General features: G+C 37.3%; 1 protein-coding gene across 1 annotated transcript; it reads left to right on the top strand.

The window, feature by feature from the left end:
* The first annotated feature begins 903 nt into the window (after positions 1-903).
* CISD1 (CDGSH iron sulfur domain 1) lies at positions 904-20,866 on the top strand. The gene is made up of 3 exons (XM_030334155.2): positions 904-1,162; positions 8,392-8,597; positions 17,656-20,866. The coding sequence occupies exons 1-3, from the start codon at positions 961-963 to the stop codon at positions 17,743-17,745; spliced, it is 498 nt and encodes a 165-aa protein (XP_030190015.1). The 5' UTR covers positions 904-960; the 3' UTR covers positions 17,746-20,866.
* Positions 20,867-21,589: the final 723 nt, after the last annotated feature.

Raw genomic sequence — 21,589 nt, 5'->3', positions numbered from 1 at the left:
GCTGCCCGACGGGACCCCCCGCAGCGGGGCGGGAGCTCGGCGCCGCCCCGGAGAGCTGATGGATACCGGGTGGGGCGAGCGCGTTCCAGGTCTTTCTCACACCCACTCCTCAGCTGGCGTTACAATGCCAGCGGAGCTGTTGTACCTTCATTCATTCAGTGGGAGTTTCAGCGCTTATTGGGGTCCAGCTCAAGACGCCAGAAGCTCCCAATGATGAAGAGCAATCAGTCAAGTGTTGAGAGTTGAGAGGTAGTAGTTGTGCCAAGTATGGCTTCGGAGGCTACAATCAGCTCCCTCCAACTCCCACCCTGCATAGAGACAATAGGAGTTATAAACAGGCAGCTTCTTTAAAAACGTATCTCCAAAACATCGAGTCAATTCCAACCCCCCTAAACTGCTTTTATAAAAAATATTTTTTAACCGACACTAATTTCAGACTGTAGAAGATAGAGAATAATCTTGGGGGAAGGGGGCAGTACATTTTTCTGTAGAAATAAGCCGCTCCCCCCCCCCCAACCCTTAGCTCAGGTTCCAAGGTTCCCAGAGATAACTGACTCAAAAGCATTAGAAAGTGATGCACGCCAGGAGTGAGGTTTTGAAATAGCACTCCGCAATTGATACCTGTGTGTCTGCTACTGGCATTTTCTACGAAGACTGGACCCGGTCTTGCAGGTGCAGAACTGAGCAAGAAAACTGTGGATAAGATCTTAGATACCTGATTATGGCAAGTGTTATTACAGCACCTGTCCTTTGCCCAGAGAAACCCGCACACCTGGAAGAGACTAAAAGTCTGGCCTAGCTTGTCTATTCTCAAAGCCCTGCCCCCAGGCTCCAGGACTCCGCCCCTTAGTGTTGCGCACACTCAGTTGCTACCTCTCTAAGTCTCTTCCCGCTCCCCAGTATTGGGGCTGTCAAAATCCCGACTCAAGACTTCTTTAAGGCCGGGACACAGCTCCGCGCATGCTCATCATCAGCCAGGGTGGCAATACACACGTGCTTACGGCCAGCCGCGGCGCCTGCGCCGTAGCGGCCTGGAGTTGGTGCACTCAGGACGTCTCTCGCACCTTGACTCCTGCCCTCCGTGGGAGCCTGTTTGCGCTTAGTGTCCTGTGCATACGCCTTGCAAGCGACGGCGCCATGAGTCTGTCTTCCAGCGTACGAGGTGAAGTGGGACCTGGGAGCGGGTGAGGCTGGAGGCCTGCGCACCGATTGCAGCTTCCTCAACTCCTGTCTGGGCTGTTACCGCTGCCATGCGAGCCCGCGAGTCCTGTAACCTTGAGATGTAGAAGGGCAAGGGCTGGGCGGGCCTGCGAGCTTCCTGGGCAAGACCGGGAAAGGGGGCGATGTCAGGGTAAGGATTGGTTATCTCTCTAGGCATGGGGGCCACGGAGGCATCTACCTGTCTGGACCAAGTATTCCTAAACTAGCCAAACCCTAAAACCTAATGGTCCCGCCGCTAGCTTTTTTTTTCTTGTTCTCCCATGAGACACTTCTGTGTTAAGTCACAGGGCCTGGAAAAGAGGAAAGGTTAAAAAAAAAAAAAATCGGTTCCCCCTTCTCAGGTTTAAATCACCGTCAGACTGTCGATTTCCTGCAAGCCTGAAGCAATGTTTGAGTAATCACATCCTAGTTTTGCATATTTCTTTTTTTTTTTTAAGGAGAGAAAACCAATCCGAGTTCAGTTTTCCCAGTTTTTTTGTTTTTGTAATTATAGCCCTCTGGCATCTGGCACTCAACATCAGCAGTAGTCCAGGAGAGAGGATTGAAAACGGAGTTCTTTGAGCTCTCAGCTTTCTCAGCCATGCTTTCCTTGTGCTAGTCTAGCTTTGGAAACATAGGTCCAATTAAAATTAAGAGACTTTTCTAGCAGTCGATTAATGTAGACCTTCACATTGTAATAATCCTTGGTGGTGGTATAACTGTTAATGTAATACTGTGTGCACCAGCTACGTGATACACGCGATCTCTCTGCCCAGGTATAAAATGCCATGTCTCATAGTTTGGTTGTCTGTAACAGTAGTTAAGTAAAGGTAAAGAGATTGTCCAGAAGTTAATTTAAAAGAGCCCTATTGATTCATTTAGTAAATATTGAGCATCTAGAGTCAATGCCAGGTTCTGTAAAGGCTCCTTGTTAACTTGAGACCTAATTTTGTAATCCACTCTTTAAGTTGGAGAATTCCACTTCTGTTGCCAAAAGTTACCTGGCAACCTGGCAGAGTTAAGTGGATAACCCATGACATTTTTAAGTTACTAATGAAGTATGTAGGAGGTGATTATTTGCAAAAATTGTTTCAAAGGATGCTCATCTTGAGAGTCCGTTAAATAGAGGCACCTTGGTGCATTTAAAATAGGGATTTTTGTTTTTGATTTAAAAAAAACCCAAACCTGGGGGCGCCTGGGTGGCGCAGTCGGTTAAGCATCCGACTTCAGCCAGGTCACGATCTCGCGGTCCGTGAGTTCGAGCCCCGCGTCAGGCTCTGGGCTGATGGCTCGGAGCCTGGAGCCTGTTTCCGATTCTGTGTCTCCCTCTCTCTCTGCCCCTCCCCCGTTCATGCTCTGTCTCTCTCTGTCCCAAAAATAAATAAACGTTGAAAAAAAAAAAAAAGTTAAAAAAAAAAAAAAACCCAAACCTGTATTTTCTCAGGAATAAGACTGTTGTGTAAAATAAGATACTCGTGTGACTTAAGCCACTGATCATTCTATAGGAAGACAGTTTGCACTTACGTGATATAGGCTGGAAGGTTCCAACATGGGTTTTTAAAATGTGGAGTCATTTGGTGTAAATGGGCACTAAACCATTGAGATAGCATACTATTGAAATGTGAAGTAGGTGAACTCTAGGACTTATTAACACTATCTGCAGGCTAATCTTTCTTGGAATCAAGACAAGTTTGTGGTTGCTTTTTTTAGTATATGTGCTGCTGAAGCGAGCACATGTGGTTGCTTTTTTTAAATCTAACCATAGGGGAATCCAAAGGTGACTTTCCCATTAACTTGCCCTTCTCTAAGGTACAGGAAATTGCTTGGTGAAGAGGGTGATCAGCTTAAACTTGAAGTACTCAACTTTGTTAGAAGTAACTACTTTTTATTTCACCTAAAAACATGAAGGCTGTTAGGAGGACTGCCAAAAGACACAAAACCTTTGTAAAACTCTTTAACCAGCACCTTCTTACTTCCTCAAATGTAGTATAGTAATGTGGCAAGGTAGGGACAGATAATGTCTTAGGAATCCACCTTGTAATGTTTAGATTTCATTTTTTTCTGAATTTTTAAACCACACTAAAATCTGCATTTTTGAGTTTGGGGAAGATGAATTAAGATACTTGTTTTCAACTAAATAGGTTAATAATTATAAAGGGCTTAGAAAAGTATTTAGCAGAGGTAAGCTGTTTTTAAGTATATGTTAAATAAAAAATAAAAGGATGTGTCTATGCATGCAGAATTCTCCTTTATATTCAGAAGAAAAATAATGGGTGGTGGGTTATAAATAAAATTAATGGGGATCAGGCCAGGACATGAATCTGGGAGAGGCAGTGAAGATAAGTGGAATTAAAATCCTAAGATCCCATGCAGTGAGATGATTCTTAATACCCATTTGGTGAATGATACCAGCCTTTTTTTTTCCCCTTATTGAGGCATAATCAACATACGTATACCGAACTTATTTTTTATTTGATACCAGATACTAGTTTGTTATAGTCACTACTATGGAGTCCCCAGTCTAGTGACTCCTCCTCATACCCAGTATATGACTTTTAGGAAGTTTACTAAATGTCTTGCTCCTTGATACCTCCAAAACTCATTGAATCTGCTCCTTCAGGTTATAAACAGTAAACAAATATTGGGGTTGTTGGGGTCTATAGATGTAATAGGATTGGTAGTGAGTTGATACTTGGTGGAGCTGGGTGAGGGTACATAGGAGTTCATTATAGTAATCCCTGTATATATGTCTGAAATATTCCAGGGGCGCCTGGGTGGCGCAGTCGGTTAAGCGTCCGACTTCAGCCAGGTCACGATCTCACGGTCCGTGGGTTTGAGCCCCGCGTCGGGCTCTGGGCTGATGGCTCAGAGCCTGGAGCCTGTTTCCGATTCTGTGTCTCCCTCTCTCTCTGCCCCTCCCCCGTTCATGCTCTGTCTCTCTCTGTCCCAAAAATAAATAAAAAACGTTGAAAAAAAAATGAAATATTCCATAATAAAGGTTTATATTTAATCTGAAATGTTTAAATCCCACACTTTGATACAGTAGTTAAGATGAGGTCAAAGATAAGTCATTTGGTATAAGAGCAATGTGATGGTAAGATGGACAGATGGAGTTGCAAATTCAAATTAGTAATCTATTATTTTTTTTTACCCAGCTAACATTGAACACCACCTGTGTGCCAGGCCTGAGAAAAAAACATTACCAGGCACACCCTACCAATCTGGGGAAGAGACCTAGGGAGGCAAAGATTTAAACACAGCTCCCCTTCCCCTCTCCTGAGAAGAAAAGAACATTCTGATTCTGTGGCAGTTGACACTGGGCAAGAGAGGACCATTTTGGACAGAAAAGAGGTTAAAGGAACAGAAAGGGTGAGATTTCTAAGTTAAAGCAAAATTATTCCCACAGTAGAGAAAAGCTGAGGAATGGGTTATAAACAAGGGATTTGGAGACAAGTTTATGTTTTCTCAATCTCTGAATAATGCTGAGAGAAAACCAATATTATATTATACAAACCAGGGTTATACAGTAGTAAACCAAGGGAAGAGTAAGAATGGGAGGGATTATTTAGAAAGGTATTTTCTGCATTTTGTTCTTTATATTGGCTTATCAGTTGTATTTCTTTGTGTACATAGAAAGCACTGTTAAGCAAAATTGGGCAGAGTGGAGTTTGATATAAGTGTAGAAATACTGTTACCTGTAGAGAGCTATCTATAGAGAAGGGAAGTGAGGATAAAATCTGACAAGGCAGAAGTAGTGCTCAAGATAAAGAGTGTCTGAGAGGTGCCAACTGAAATGTCTTTAAAAATTGAGTCTTGGTAAAATCTCTTTTTGCCTCTGAGATTGTGTTTATTCTTAATAGAAGATATCTGCTACCAAGAACTAAGTATCACTTCGGTTTTATTGTTTTTATTTGTTTACTATCTTGGGTTTTCAATTCTTTCTCTATTCTAATTATTGACTTTTAAATCCATTGTCATTCTTGACTATCTCTACATTGTTTCCTTTTCCTTCTTTTCTCTAGGGTTGCCAGTGGCATCCACAGCTTTTTGCCAGAAAAAAAAAAAACTGATTCAGGCTGCAATAAGGAAATGATAAAACAAATTTCTTATTCTGGAAACTTTTCCATTTGTCTCTAATGAGACAAATTAGAGAATTAGGATTTGTGAAGAGGGGAAAGGGAAATTCTTAAGAATTTATCTGGCTCTATGATTCTGAAAAATCAATTGGAGCAAATGCAAAGCCATTTTCCTAGCACACATGGTACTGTGACATTTATATAGGGTCAAAAGTGACCCTTGTTAAGGGGTACGGTTACAGTGCATGTTTTGATTCCCCATGGGGCAGCTACTTTTCAGTAATATCTAGAGTCAGTTCCCATTTCTTTCATTTTCTATTGCCTCTTTTCTGTGTCAGTTATTCTGTCATTTATTCCACTGTCAAAAATTCCAGGGAGGTAAAGTTTTAAAAGAAAAGTCACCATATGGATTCAGTGGCTAATATTGGATTCAGAGGAAAGAGACTACAAGAATGTTTTCATGGTTAAAGATTCTTTTAACCTATCATTAGCTTCAGACAGAAATTCCTATAGGACTCCCTCTTTATGTCGAGACAAATTAATCTTAACCAATTTTAGTTGTTCCTTGGATCTCAGGCCTTTTTGTAATATGTAGGCACCATTAAAATAAATCGTTAGTGATTACTTCATAATTCACCTAAAAAGTAAGGTGTAACTAAGATCAACAGTATCTAGGGAGTTGTGTTATTTTATTCTTTTGGGATATTTCCTCCTTTTAAGTTTATACTAGTGATAAAATTTAGCCAACATAATTGAGCATATACCAAGCAAAGGAATATTTTACCCCATTTTGTGATAGGTACATTAGCTGTTCAGAGTGACTTTCCATTAGCTTAGAAGTGCATTGCTACAGCTCCTGACATAGAGAATACTTTCTCAAGAGAGTTCCATGGTAAATAATACATCAAAAAGGAAGATCATGAACCAGGCTAGAAATCAGAGCAAAGTTTGAGCCCTGCTTGGAATTGCTGCAGGGTAATATCATGAAGCAGCACTAAAATTCAAGACCAATCTACAAAAATTGTGTAGTCAAAAACATTCTTCAATGAGTCCAAAGGTTTGAAGCTGTCAAATAACTTACTAACTTGTTTTCTCAGTCACGCAGCACCTGGGAAGGACATCACGTTTGTTTATCTTAGGGGATTTCAGCAAGGAAGAATGAAAATGATGTAGGAAGAAAATAAACTATTAATGTAAAGAAAAATACTATGGTTGAAAATAGAATCCAAGGAACGTGCAAACATTTGATAAAAAATAAATTGTTAAATAAGGTAAAAGAGAGCACCAAGCTAAAAGGAACTAAGTGTGAGAATGGTTGTTCCTTCCCATTACAGTTTTGTAAGAATGAGCTTGCTCCAATTTAATGTAGGGCACTATTAGGAATGGTGATTAATCATTTAGTGCAATAAGAAATTTGACTCTAGTGCAAGTAAGCCATACAGTTAATTATTCATTATATGTTTTTATTTGGCCTTGGAATATGTTTTTTGTACTTATCTCTCTAGGGCTTTATTCGATAGTTTGGGAATTTATTTGAGATACTGTGAAGATCTGACTCAGGAAGTGCTGGGAAGCAGTCCAGTGTGTTTACCTTGACCCCTGTTCAACTTCTTCCTTGCAGTCCACTCCATGCTGGGAATAGACAACTCTCCTCTGAGGCTGAGGCTAACCAGACTATGCAGAGCTTTCTTCTCTCCAGCGTTCTGTGGAATTGGGGTAGTTAAGTGCTTGGGTTTCTAAGGGCTCCTTGAAGGCAACATGAAAACATGGCCTGTTAGTCAAGCAAATAATTGAGTAGAAAAATGTCATTAAATTTAAAATGAAGTTTGTAGAGAATTCAAATCCTCATACACTGGTGGATAATGGAAATTTAGAATATATTAAGTGAGAATATTATATTCTGTGTAATTAGAGACTAATTATATTCATCTTTTATATGAAATTAATATATTCTGATTTTTATTCTAATGAGAAAGCACTTTGAAATTTAAAAACAAACACTTTTGAATGACTTTGAAGCCCAGAATCCTACTGGATATATTTCTTTGAATGTTTAGTGTTAAGGGGTGGTTTTGTTTTATTTGTCCTTTATTTGTTTTTTCTTCAGATACCAGTTATGTTTTGTTTCATTTGTCCTTTTTTTCCTTCAGATACCAGTTCTGTTTTACATTAAAAAATTTTTTATGATGTTTATTTTATTTTTGAGAGAGAGAGAGACAGAGAGTGAGGGGGGAGGGGCAGAGAGAAAGGGAGACACAGAATCTGAAGCGGCTCCAGGCTCTGAGCCATCAGCACAGAGCCCAGTACAGGGCTGGAACTCACAGACCAGGAGATCATGACCTGAGCAGAAGTCAGATACTTAACTGACTGAGCCACCCAGGCACCCCTATTTTACATTTTAAAATCACTAAAGGACCTGCTATTTAAATGAACTCTGATGAGTCATTTTATTAACATAATCACCTCCTGATTTTTGGGGGGAGGGGAGTCTTTGTAATCTGAATTTTTTTTTTAACATTTATTTTGAGAAACAGAGAGAGGCAGAGCATGAGCAGGGGAGGTGGAGAGAGAGAGAGAGAGATAGAATCTGAAGCAGGCTCCAGGCTCTGAGCCGTTGTTAGCACAGAGCCCGACGCGGGGCTCGAACTCACGAACTGCAAGACCATGACCTGAGCTGAAGTCGCACACTCAACCACTGAGCCACCCAGGCACCCCGTCATCTGAATTTTTTAATGTATCAGGGTTTGTCTGTTTTTAAGCAATAGGTATCTACAGGCTTACGTGTATTTTAAATCTATTTATGAGCACTTTAAAAATTATTAAGCATGGTTTTTCCTTGTCCATCTATAAAATAATTTTTAAGTTTCCTTCTACCTTGATTTAGCCATCAGCATTCAATAGAAAATACACAATTACCTCAGTAAAGGCTGGGAAGTCTTAACAAGAACTATTACACCAATGTGTTGTGATCATTTTGTTAACAGTAAAAACCTTTGATTATTGGGATGCTTAACTCAAAAACTGGATTTCCTGAATATTCATGTTAGTAAAAATACACATTATTAGCATATATTTTGGTTTTGATAATTATTCCTGTTTTCCTTCCTTACTCTAGTTGAATGGATCGCAGCAGTTACTATTGCTGCTGGTACAGCTGCGATTGGTTATCTAGCTTACAAAAGATTTTATGTTAAAGATCATCGCAACAAATCTATGGTAAACCTTCACATCCAGAAAGACAACCCCAAGATAGTACATGCTTTTGACATGGAGGATTTGGGAGATAAAGCTGTGTACTGCCGTTGTTGGAGGTCCAAAAAGGTGAGGATAAACAAGTCCTTTATATTAGTGCCATCTTTAATGTTGCATTTCTTTTTAAACTATTTTATCAAACATATATCACCAGATATTGTTAGGATATCCCCCCCCCCCCCGTTTTTAAGTAATCTCTGTGCCCAACATGGGGCTTGAACTCACAACCCTGAAATCAAGAGTCCCATGCTCTACCGACTGAGCCAGCCAGGTATCCCTTTTCCTTTTCTTTTTTTTTTTTTTAACGTTTGTTTATTTTTGAGAGAGAGAGAGAAACAGAGCCTGAGTGGAGTTGGGGGACAGAAAGAGAGGGAGACACAGAATCCGAAGCAGGCTCCAGGCTCTGAGCTGACAGCACAGAGCCTGACACAGGGCTTGAACTCATGAACCACAAGATCATGACCTGAGCCAAAGTCGGATGCTTAACCAACTGAGCCACCCAGGTGCCCCTCTTTCTTTTTTTTTTAATGCATCTTATTCTTCTCTGTTTTCCATGTACTCTTCAGGAATATATTTCCTAGAACATCTAACTACTGTGCAATAAAATTCTATTTTCCCTTATTGAGGTCAGGTGAATGTAACTGTATTCTTGGCCAAGAAGAGAGAAGAATCCCTTTATTTATTCTTAGGATTTCCTCCCCACATGGATCTTTACCTCCACTCTACCAGGAAAGAGAGTATGCAGCCTAAAACATTAAAGAGGCACAGAAAAAGTAAATTCTTTTCTTGAGCTTTCAAGCTCATGGACTCTAGAATAAGTTTTTAAAAATTCAAGAGAAACTTGGAAACTGCCCTTGAAAATTTCTTATCTGGGGGCACCTTGGTGGTTCAGTGGATTAAGCATCCAACTTTGGCTCAGGTCACGATCTCGTGGTTTGTGAGTTCGAGCTGCGCATCGGGCTCCATGCTGACAGCTTGGAGCCTGGAGCCTGCTTCGGATTCTGTGTCTCTGTCTCTCTCTGCCCTTCCTCTGCCTGTGTGCGTTTTCTCTCTCTCTCTCTCTCTCTCTCAAAAATAGACAAATATTTAAAAAAAGAAGACAGAAAATTTCTTATCTGGTAAATACATTTGCCCTGTATCTAAGCTTGCTTTTTTTTTTTTTTTTTTTTTTTTTAAGATTTTATTGTTTTAAAGTAGTCTCTCCACCCAATATGGGGCTTGAACTTACAACCCCGAGATGAAGAGTCACATGCTCTACGAACTGGTGCCTTTAAGCTGTAGCTCCTATACTTAAATATCGAACAGGACTTTTTAAAATCTTATTTCCTTTTGTGTTAATTACATTTCACCAGGCTTCCATTTGGAACTATCATCTATAATACCTGTAGCTGTTAGGCAGCTTTTAGACAGTGATGCCAGCTAGTGACCTAAAGATAGTAAAATGCTTTCCTAAGGTCATCTTGAAAAGCTTCATATATTGAATGACTTCAGAATTTCTGATATATTGTGAGAAATATGGTGAAAAAATACTGTGTGTACTGCCATTATTAGCATTTAAATTAAACAGATTTCACTAAAGATAACCCTATAACGCATAAGAAAATAGACAATAAAAAATGATATATCTGTTTCGGAAAGCACTTCTCAGGAACTACCTTTTCCCATGGTGGAAAGCCATTACACAATTAAGGAAGAAGTCCCGTACTAAGCACTGGAAAGTGTATTCTAACTCCCTCCCCCAATACAATGATGCTGTATAATCCAGTGACACAGTACTTAGATAATGTCATTGTATCTGAAAACTGATGAATATATGGAATGTGCACCAAAAATTAATAGTCCCACTGCAAGTTGTACCTTAAAAAGAACACTGTTCATTTGGTGTGTGGGATTATTTATAAGTACTAGTAGGGTCTCTAGAAAATAACCCTCAATAATAATTTATAGACTGCACCTGGTTTGTTTGTTTTTTTTAATTATGCTCATACTAGGTTTTATTCTCCTGTTGCTCACCAAAATATAGAAACAGTATCTTTAGAAATTCAGGAATTTATAAGTCAGAGTGGTCGTTCTTTAGTCAGTGATCATTTAGTGTCTTCTATATATGCATGGGAAAAGTTAAATAGTAAAATAGCAGGTATCATAGATGTGTACAGTAGACTCACAGGTGATTTAAGTGGAAGAAAGAGCTTACACTGGGCTAGAATTTTCTGGGAAGGCATAGTGATAAACATGGGAGTTAAATTGCCCCTGGAAAGATTGGTGGTATTTGAATAAACTAGCAAGTTTGGGGAACTCTTTCTCAGAATCTGTAGGAAAGGACTCAAGTGATCAAAGCTGAGATCAATGTAGAATCTAGTCTGGTCCTTGCTCTCCTGAGTAACTGTGTAAGGAGTTTGTGCCTCCAGACATTGGGGAGCTTCTTGTCAGGAATTTAAAAGTCATGATACTTACACTGGGTGCTAGCTCTAGGAAAGGAGAAAAATGGACAGATATTGGAAACATTTTGAGGGAAGGATCAGCCAAATGCACTGACTGATTTATATGAGAGATTGGGGGAGAAAAACAAACTCATTAAAGTATCTAAACCTGTAATAGTAGAAGAGATGATGCTGTTAACAGAAATAAGAATTCAAGAAGAAAAGCTGATTTTCTAGGATGATGACAAGGAGTTCAGTTCCAAAGTGAATTTTGAGGTGACATTTGAATGGAAATGTCCAGCAGACAATCTGAAATGTGGGTCTAAGGCTGAGACATCAGAGTTCGAGATAGAGATCAGCAAAACTAAGCCAAGCATAAGAATGCCAGCAGATCCTTCATGCAGATGAAAATCAAGGGCTAAGTATGAAATCTTAGGGAATTATTTGCATTTTGGAAAGAGGAATAAGAGCCAAAAAGGAAAATGAAATCTTGCCAGAGTTAGAAGAAAACTAAGAATATCATGGTTTCACAGTGGAAAACGGAAGGTTTCAAAGATTTGGCTGTGAATATCAGCTTGTGCAAAGACAACTAGGTGAATATTATAGTAAGAGTTGGGTTAAACAATTAGGCAATTGACCTTTTGGTGTCATTTCAATGGAATAATGCTAGAAGTCTGAGTGTATATCAGAATTTCAGTAAATATGACAGTGAATGGAAAGCAGGGGAAATACAATGACTGCCTGAGTGAACTCTAAAGCATAGATTTGGGGGGTCAAGTAAAAGATGTTTGCTTTGGTTTGGTTTTCCCAGAGGGTAAAGAAAAGGTCAGTAAAGCAAATAGGGACTTAAAAGGACTAAGATTGTAAGTATTTCAGGAAGAATCACAAATGGACACAGTGGTTTAAATGGTTTATTTATAAGCCTTTATAATTCAACAAAACATTCCAGGATTATTTTTTCATCATGCAGTTTAGAGTTTCTAGATGGTTAAACTAGAGGTGGTTATTCCCACAGGTAGACTTCAAGGAAAGGAATGCCAGACCAGTCATTTCCCCCCCCCTTTTTTTAAAGCTTATCTTTTATACTGTTAGTGATCCCCTTTGCCTTTAGGATTTGTCAGTTATGAATTTTCACTGAATCTTAGAAACTTTTTATTCCCACAGAATCAATTAAGAATTTACCTTTAATATTATTCATGTTAATGGATGTTCTTATTCTTCAGGTATCGTTGGAAACTCCCCATGTTCCTGAGGTACCTAAGGTTATCATAGGGCTGCCAACTCACACATTTACGTGTCAGTGCACAAAAGACTTGTAATTAATACCTTTGATTAGATGACTCTGTTGATTTCATTTTCAGTAATCTTTTCCTCATACAAACCAGTTGTGTTTATAATATGACAAAATTATACCTATCTCAAGAAAAGTTACATGTGATAGAAACTTTAATTCAATTCTAATTCATTCTTAATGTACAATCACTGGTAACCTATTGTGTGGGTCTAACATTTTTAGTGGTTTTTCCAGACCTCATGAATCAGATCTCTTAGCAGTGTGCAGAAATTACATTTTGCCTCATTAGTCTTCTCTTCCCCCCAGGATTGGTATGCCCTCTGCTGTTTGAGAAACTGGCCTCTTCATAGGATTTCACAAAAGGGCTATCCATATGTGACTTGAGAAAGAAAGGAGCCAATAGAGTAGAAACGATTAAAGTGACTGTAAGGAAGTATTATTTGAGACAGTGCCTTCTTGAAAGAGGGTGGAAGGAAATGAGAGTAAGAGCACAGAGGTGAAACTCAGGAAGGAAGGGAAAGCCTTATTTTCGAAATAAGGAAATGAGAGAACTTTGATGTCAGAGGAAAGAGTATGCAACCTAGTCTTGCTAATTCCCCCTCTCCCAGTTGTATTTTGGCCATCCAGGAGGCAGGAGAGGGTGAACAAGGACAGTAGAAGGATGCACACTAAGAAATCAAAAAAAGGAGGAAAGACATGCCAGTTACTATCGGAAGCTCAATTGAAATTGAAATGCAACTGAACATACTATATAGAATCATTTTGTTTCACTTACAACTTCATGATTTGAATTGGGTTTTTTTGTTAGTAGTGGGCTTGTTTTTGTTTTAGGGTATGTGTGTAATAGAAAGTCCATCCTATTGATGGTTTGGAGGTGGGTGCACTGAGCCCATTTCTTCATAGAAACAAAATTCTGAGTGTTGGTTACATAGCTTGTCCAAATCACATAAGGACAGTCTTGTAATTCTGTTATATCTACTATCTTACATTTTACTAAAGTAAGTACCTAAGAATGGAATAAAATGTCATATTCTCTCAGTATCAGATCTTACTGCTTTTGTTTTCTTTTTTTTTTTTTTTTAAATTTTTTTTTTTTCAACGTTTATTTATTTTTGGGACAGAGAGAGACAGAGCATGAACGGGGGAGGGGCAGAGAGAGAGGGAGACACAGAATCGGAAACAGGCTCCAGGCTCTGAGCCATCAGCCCAGAGCCCGACGCGGGGCTCGAACTCACGGACCGCGAGATCGTGACCTGGCTGAAGTCGGACGCTTAACCGACTGCGCCACCCAGGCGCCCCTTGTTTTCTTTCTCAACCAAAGCAAGACTATTTCTGAGAGCAGTTTATGATAGTCAATATAGCCCCAGGCAACCTCCTTGGGAAATAAAATCCAAACTCATTAAAAATACAAAGTTTGGAGAAGGAAGATAAATGTTTTTTTCTTTTAATTGTTGCAGAGAGAAGAGATATGGAGGAACATTTATTTATTATTTATCTTGAAAAATCCAAAAAACAGAAACATAATTTGAGATTGGGGAGATTGAAAAGAAACAAATCTTGTATATTTTACATAAGACTGATGATGTTGCTAGCTTTCCAAATCAGAAGCAAGAATCTCTAGTTTTATTTATCCTAATCATTTATTCTAGTCGCTTTTCTAAACCTTCTCTTCCCTAATTTTAAAAATAATTTGGGATTAGTTTTCTAATTGGGTTAACAAACATAATAGGATATTTTCTGGACATACAGGAAATTCAGCCAATTTAATTTACAAACTTTTCTCCAGGATTTGTTAAATAACAAACACTGGCATCTTTGATATTAGGATCACATATGAGCTAAACTTTTTTCCATCAAGTATTTGATTCTTTAGGTTTTACTTTTATGTATTGATATATTGAGAATCATGAATTAATTTCAATAAGCATATTCCATTAATATGGACAATGTATTCTTAAGAGATTGCTAATCCAATCTTGAAGTAACTCATTTTGGTCCTTGGTTGAAAAAAAAAATTTTTTTTTGCTGTTTTCATTAACTTAAAATGAAAACTCTCTAATGAATAATCACATGAAGTTGGAAAGAGGATTCTGACTTAAGTCAGTAATTCCTGGGATTAGGTGATAAAGAAAGTACTATTAAGAGACATCTGTGTCTCTGAACAAAATGATTTTTAATGCTTAGTTTACACTTTAAAATCATAAAAAGCTTTATATATTATGAAAGCAGGAAAGTTTATTAAAGAAATAGGATCTACTATTTGCTGCTTTTTAAAGAAATACTTGGGTTTTTTTTCTTTTAAAACAGGAAACAGGGGCGCCTGGGTGGCGCAGTCGGTTAAGCGTCCGACTTCAGCCAGGTCACGATCTCGCGGTCCGTGAGTTCGAGCCCCGCGTCGGGCTCTGGGCTGATGGCTCAGAGCCTGGAGCCTGTTTCCGATTCTGTGTCTCCCTCTCTCTCTGCCCCTCCCCCGTTCATGCTCTGTCTCTCTCTGTCCCAAGAAAAATAAATAAACGTTGAAAAAAAAAATTAAAAAAAAAAATAAAACAGGAAACAGGCATATTTTAGTTTTTAGGCAGAATTAGATATTATATAAAAAGCATATTCTCATTTTAGATGTATGGCTTTCTTTCATTAGATTATCTTTGTATATTTCTCTATAGATTTCTCTCCCATTCTTCTGGCATCTAGGCATAGTAGTTATCAGTGCCCACAGTGCTTTTTTTTCCCCCCCTTAAGCTCTATGCCCAACATGGGGCTTCAACTCACAGCCCCAAGATCAAGAGCCACATGCTCCAGCGATTGAGCCAGCCAGGCACCCCATCTCCTGTTCTTGAGTCTATGTATAGAGAAAAATTATTTTTTAAAATAAGTTATTTTTCTAGTATTTAAGATGAGATTTAAAAAATACACATTCTATTTCAGTAAGTTCTTTGAGGCTTTTTAATTGATAAATACTTCATTTTTCAGAAATACAATTTATACCATATATGTAAAACTACAGTAACATGTTTTGTGTGTGCTGTATATAAAAAATAGTGTCTTTTACAATGTAAACCTTTATTCTCACTGTAAAATCACCTGTGTTGATTAAACATACGTCACTTTGAAATGCTGTTCTTTGCTACAGGGTACATTTTAGTTTGATTTTTTATGGATTGTTATGGCCTTTTTCCTCATCCATACCAAGAAAAAAAAGCTTAAGTCGATGTTTTTGCTATAAGGACTTGTTTTTAACACGAATATACTGTGTACCATATCTTACTGACCTAAAAGAAAGAGAAAGAATGAAAGCTTTATATATGTTACATTGATGTTGTCATCTACCCCAAAAATAGAATTTTTACTTGGAAATATTAGATATGCTGATACCTTAGGTTTTTCTGTAATTTTTAACTAATTTACTGCCTCTTGAAATTATATATAAATAGTAAAATTAAAATGGAATTTCCTTAACATCAATCAAATATTATTTTATTATTTGACGCTTCTAATGTCAGAGTTTAAGATTATATACCTTCACTGTCTGATTTCAGGTATCTAAAATTATACACCCTTCACTGTAATGAGGCAATTTTAATCTTTTTTTTTTTTTAATGTTTGTTTATTTTTGGGAAAGAGAGAGACAGAGCGAGTGGGGTAGGGGCCTAGAGAGAGGGAGACAGAGACACAGAATCCGAAGCAGGCTTCAGGCTCTGAGCTGTCAGCACAGAGCCCAACACAGGGTTCAGACTCATGAACTGTGAGATCATGACCTGAGCCCAAGTTGGAGGCTTAACCCACTGAGCCACTCAGGTGCCCCGAGGCAATTTTAGTCTTAAAGCTAAGCCTCCTATTACTTTACTCTTCTAAATAGGCCTCTTCAATGCAGTAGTGAACATTATACTAAATAGTGACACTTTAGATTCAGAGTGTAGGTACATTTAAGAAATCAAGAACAAAACCAAGATGCTAGCTATCATTGTTTATTGTGAAATGAAAATAAATGGTATAAATATAGGAGGAAACAAAATAATTCACTGGTGTAATTGGACCTTCTAAGTGTAAAAACCTGAGGAGACACCTAAAATGTTGAATTCCTATTTTTATCATTTAACAGTAGGAAAGGTATACGGTACTTACAAAAACCATTGATAATATGTAGTATAAGTAGTTAAGTATGAAAATATACCTAATTACGATGACTTTTATAAAACCTATACAGAAGAAATAATGTTATCAGAGTATACATGAGACCTGAAGATGAAAATTATAAGAAAATCTAAATTGTACTTGGCAAAAGAAAATCCTCATTTGTCTGGAAGAGTAAATAGGTAACGTTTAATAAAGGTAGGTAGAGACGAAACAGGGAAGGTCTAACAAGAGTAATGTGAAGGAAACCTAGCCATACCAAATAGTGAAGCATATTTTTTAAACACAGTTTTTATCCCAGCAGTGTAGGCAATGTAAAGCCTATAAATAGACATTTATGGGTAGAACTTACTTTGCTAAGATTATGAACAGAGGTATAAACAATAAATGTACAGCCTCTAATATTGAAGCAACAGGATCTTAGAACAGCATTTTGTAAAGTGTGCTGTATAGAACACTAGGATAATGCATATCAAGCTAAAAGTGTCCATGGTTCAGTCAGTCTGGGAAATTTTGAGTTAAAATAGTATTTTTTAATAGCAGGATTTCTTTTAAATAATAATGTATGCTACAAATCAGGAGAATTACCTGGTATGTTTTTAAAGCAGTGAAACCAAATCAGAACATCTTTCAGGACTTAACTTCTTTGGAGCATACTCTGAGAAGCACTGTTAAAAATTTACTTCTCTCACTTTTTCTCCCACTGGACCCCAAAATATTAGTTATATCTAAAATGTGCAGTCATGGAGAGTAATGAAAATACCACATCTCTAAGAGAAAGATGTCTCCATGAAGTATGTTAAAAGGGGAAGTACTGGCATATGTGTATGAAAGTGAAGAAATTAATATGAAAAACTAAGCAAAATAATAAGGGTTGAGAAAATTGCTACAAAGGTGATCAGAAAAGGGATAATAAATACACAAATTGATTTTAAACAAATGAACTTAGGCTCTTACAAATAAATGGGAAATGGACATAGTTCACTGGAAGGGAAATATAACTGTAAGTAGCTTATAAACATGAAAAAGGTATTCAGCATCCATAAATATCACAAATGGAAATGCAAATAATGATCTGTGTATTATTCACAAGTTGATTTCTTCTTCTACTTGGTATATATACTTGGTATATATAGGCTCTTTATAAGAACACCTAGATAAGGTGGTCTAGGAAAATCTTTTTAAGAGTTATCATGTTCTATATGAGACTTAAGCATCACCCCTACTCTATCAAATTAATACTGATGTTGCAATTAGACATTGACATTCTCTCTTTTCCTAGTTCCCATTCTGTGATGGATCTCACACAAAACACAATGAAGAGACTGGAGACAACGTGGGACCTCTGATCATTAAGAAAAAGGAAACTTAAATGAACAGTTTTGATGCTGCAAACCAACTAGTCATGATGTTACCTGATTGTTTAATTGGAATGGCTACCACTTCTGTCTATTTCACTTCCCCTGGGTTCTAGATGTGATACATTGCAAATTGCAGCTTTCATACTCACAGCATTTGCCTTACTTGTTGAACCATCGTGGTACACACTTGTTTAAACAAAAAAAGGAAAAAGTAAAAACGAACCTTATGGCCCATGGGTTATCTTGGTCTTGTAAGGATCCGTTTCTTTACGTTTAAAATAATTATATTAGAATATAGTTGTATGTTGAAGTTAATACATTAAATTATTCTCAGAATGATGTATATGTAGATTGTACTTTCAAAGAAAAATCATCACCTTTTAATATTACTTAGTTAACCTAGAAAGTAAATTGGGTGTGATTAAGCTATATTAATCTCTTAATATAGGAAAAACCTGTTATGACCTTGATTCTCTTCTTGACAAACAGAGGTAATAAGAAAATACAGCTTTATGTTTTAGTTCTTTGGGTTTTGTGAGTCAGAAGGAAAAATCAGGACAAGATATATACATAATACAGGCATACAATTGAAATTGACAAAGGTAATGAAAATATTCCCATCATTTCTTTTAGTATACATGAATTCTCAGCAGTAGTAGGTAACACGTTTCTACTTGATAAAATTCAGAATTACCTTGGAAATCACAGGAATCAACAAACCAACTATCAGCATTCCTATATTATGTAGGATCACTGATATTTTTTTAATGTACAATTTTGTGTATTACAGCACATAAAGTTTATACCAAAATTGTGTATACTGGTTTTAAGCAGCTTATAGGACTTACTTAGACCTGTCTTTAAGGCACATCTTCAATACAAAATCTAAAATACTACAAACTCTGATTCTACCTATCAGTTCCTTAAGGTGATTTTCTTTCCATGCCTCTTCCTCCTGTTTTAAGTAAGTACCAGTGGGTCTGCAAAAGAAGCACCATGCTTTTGTCAGACTCTGTGCTGACAGCTCAGAGCCTGGAGACTGCTTTGAATTCTGTGTCTTCCTCTCTTCCTCTCCCCACCCCCCCAACCTTGTGCTGTCTCTCAAAAGTAAATAAACATTAAATTTTTGGGTTTTTTTAATTTATTTTGAGAGCAGGTGAGAGAACAGGAGAGCGGCAGGGAGAGAGAATCCCAGGCAGGCTCCACACTGTCAACACAGAGCCTGACAAGGAGCTCAAATCCATGAACCATTAGATCATGACCTGAGCCAAAATCAAGAGTCAGAGGCTTAACCGACTGAGCCACCCAGGCACCCCAAGAATTGTCATGCTTTTAAATGTTAATTGTTTAAAAAGTAAGTCCATGAACTCGCAGTTTCTGATACAGGGACATCCTTTTAATAGACTAAACGGTTTCCTTAACTTTGAATTTGAAATTGCATTATCCGTCATGCACTTTTATTGCTAGTGGGAGAGAGGGGGAAGAAATTAGTGCCAATTCTGAAAACTTTTTCAAAGTGATAAGACTATGTGTATGTTTATAGTGAAATGAGAAGTGATCACCTAATTGAAATGCATATCTACTGTAGCATTTTGATCATCCAAAATATTTAGATAAATGTATTCCCAGGGTCATGTTAAAATTTTGGTACATGCTTTTGAGTTAGAATTCCTTTAGAACTTTCATGTTACTTAACCTAAAAAGGTGAAGTGGGTGTGGTTAAATTAATGTGATGTTTTTATACAAAGTCCTTGTGTGCAAATACTGTTCTTATTTAAGCACGCTGAAGCTTCTGATTGCTTTTTCATTTGAGAAATCAGGCAAATAGGGTTCCCCACACCACCACCATCTTTTTGTGTCTGTACATACATGTTCCAGTGATTTCCAAAATAGAAATTTGTGCGAGGTTGAGAGTTTTTAATGTTACAAAGAAATTTGTTTTGCAGTGACTGAAAGTGGCACTCATCTGTGCAACAGACATTTATTAAGCATCTTCCATAAACCATATAATTGAGAATGAACATTTTGGAGAATTAAAAGCTTACAGATAAGATTATAGCATTTGTAACATAGGTTATATAATTATGATAACTTATGTGTTGGGGTTTTCCTTCACAAATTGTAGCAGGTACAGTTGTGTATACCAAGACTTTATACTACAAAGTACATGGATTTATTTGATTTTTTTCATTAGTTATGAAGGATTTGGGTTTGGTTTGGTTTGGTTTTAAGATAAACATTGATTTTGGTTCCTAACTGGCAACATGTTTAGTGCTTGTGTACTGTGAGAGTATGTTATCTACTGGTTGTTAGAAGCTATTCTTCACAAACTGATTTCAGGCAAAGCCACTCACCTCTCAGCCCCTAAAATGGTTGAACAAAATGGCGTTTTAGGCAATTTGTTTGCAAATTCTAGGCCAAGCCTAAATTTTCAGCATCCACAAAGGAAAAAAGAAAAAGGCTGATAGGTTATCAGTTTGAATTTAATTTTTATTATAAGATTATTCCTACTTTTGTGGTATTGAACTATCCTTTTATGAAATGTTGATGTAGTATTAGTTGCTTTAAATATCTTTAATTGGCAAAATAAAAAGTTGGCAGCCCTATATTGGTCCCCACTTTTTTTTTTTTAACTACTCCATGAAATCTAAAAGTCTGGGAACCACTAAGCCAAGGTCCTGAGACTTAACTCTTTTATTAAGGTATTAATACAGTTTTATTCATTTTGATACTTTGTATATTTGAATTTTTTTAATGTTTATTTTTGAGAGAGTGAGACAGAGCGTGAGTGGGGGAGGGCAGAGAGAGAGGGAGACAGAATCCGAAACAGGATCCAGGCTCTGAGTGGTCCACCCAATGCAGGACTCGAACTCACGAACCATGAGATCATGACCTGAGTCAAAGTCAGACGCTTAACTGACTGAGCCCTTCAGGTACCCCAATACTTCATATATTTGAAATTTTTCATATATGATGATTAGCACAATATTGAAGTTTTCTGCAAAGTTGTTAATGTATAAGAATACATTTTTATTTCTGTTCAAATGTACTATCATGGAATGGATCCAAACTGAGAGTTAAAACTACCCATCCTAATCGTTAAAGGATTAAATAAAATACACAACACAGAGATTTAGAAAGGATGATTGTTAATTGGGTTTATGCCTTTCCTAAGAAACATCTGTATTTTTAGGGATTTAAGAAGTATTTCATAAACAAAAGAATTGCATATGTTAACTAAAGTTGCCAGGAATTATGACAAAGGGAAAAGACTGGGAATAAGATTTTGATAAATTGAGGACTATAGTTAGGATTATAGATTAAGGGTATTAATACGGTATTACCCCTAAGGTCTCTGAACAACAGAAAAGGCATTTCAACCTCAAACATGCAACAGTAGAATACCAAGCTGAAAATGTCGGCTACACATTGTGTAAACTAGATGTTCTCTTTCAGTCATACCAGTTATCTATGAGGATATTCTATTTCTTTCCAGTTCTTACGATATTTCTTTTACAGATCAGTAGAAGTCAATTTCTGTTAAGACCTGGTTCTCTGAGTGCTAGTTCAAAAGTTGTTTTCATTTATAAGTACACAGAGTTGTATAGATTCCCAGCCTATGTTTAAAATAAGGCCTACCTGCCTGCATGCTCACTACTGTGGGATAATTTCTTTTTCTTTTTTCTTTTTTTTTTTTTTTGCTAGTAATATGCCTACTAACATTTCTATTATTGGGTTAGGCGGTGAGTGGCTCATCTAATCCATATTCAAGATAGACATGAGAGATGATGTCTCTTACAGACTTATCATCCATTAAACTTAGCTAAATCTATTATATTTCAAAATCTCCCAACC

This window comes from Lynx canadensis, chromosome D2 (assembly GCF_007474595.2).
Source record: "Lynx canadensis isolate LIC74 chromosome D2, mLynCan4.pri.v2, whole genome shotgun sequence".
NCBI lineage: Eukaryota > Metazoa > Chordata > Mammalia > Carnivora > Felidae > Lynx > Lynx canadensis.
Note: the sequence above shows the minus strand (reverse complement) of the source record. Positions and strands in the feature narration are given on the sequence as shown.

Bases quoted from the DNA above. Each gene is read 5' to 3' on its own strand.
- CISD1 (XM_030334155.2), top strand. From the start codon at position 961: ATGCTCATCATCAGCCAGGGTGGCAATACACACGTGCTTACGGCCAGC. The intron at 1,163-8,391 runs GTGAAGTGGGAC...TCCTTACTCTAG, and splicing joins TCTGTCTTCCAGCGTACGAG to TTGAATGGATCGCAGCAGTT. The intron at 8,598-17,655 runs GTGAGGATAAAC...CTCTTTTCCTAG, and splicing joins GTTGTTGGAGGTCCAAAAAG to TTCCCATTCTGTGATGGATC.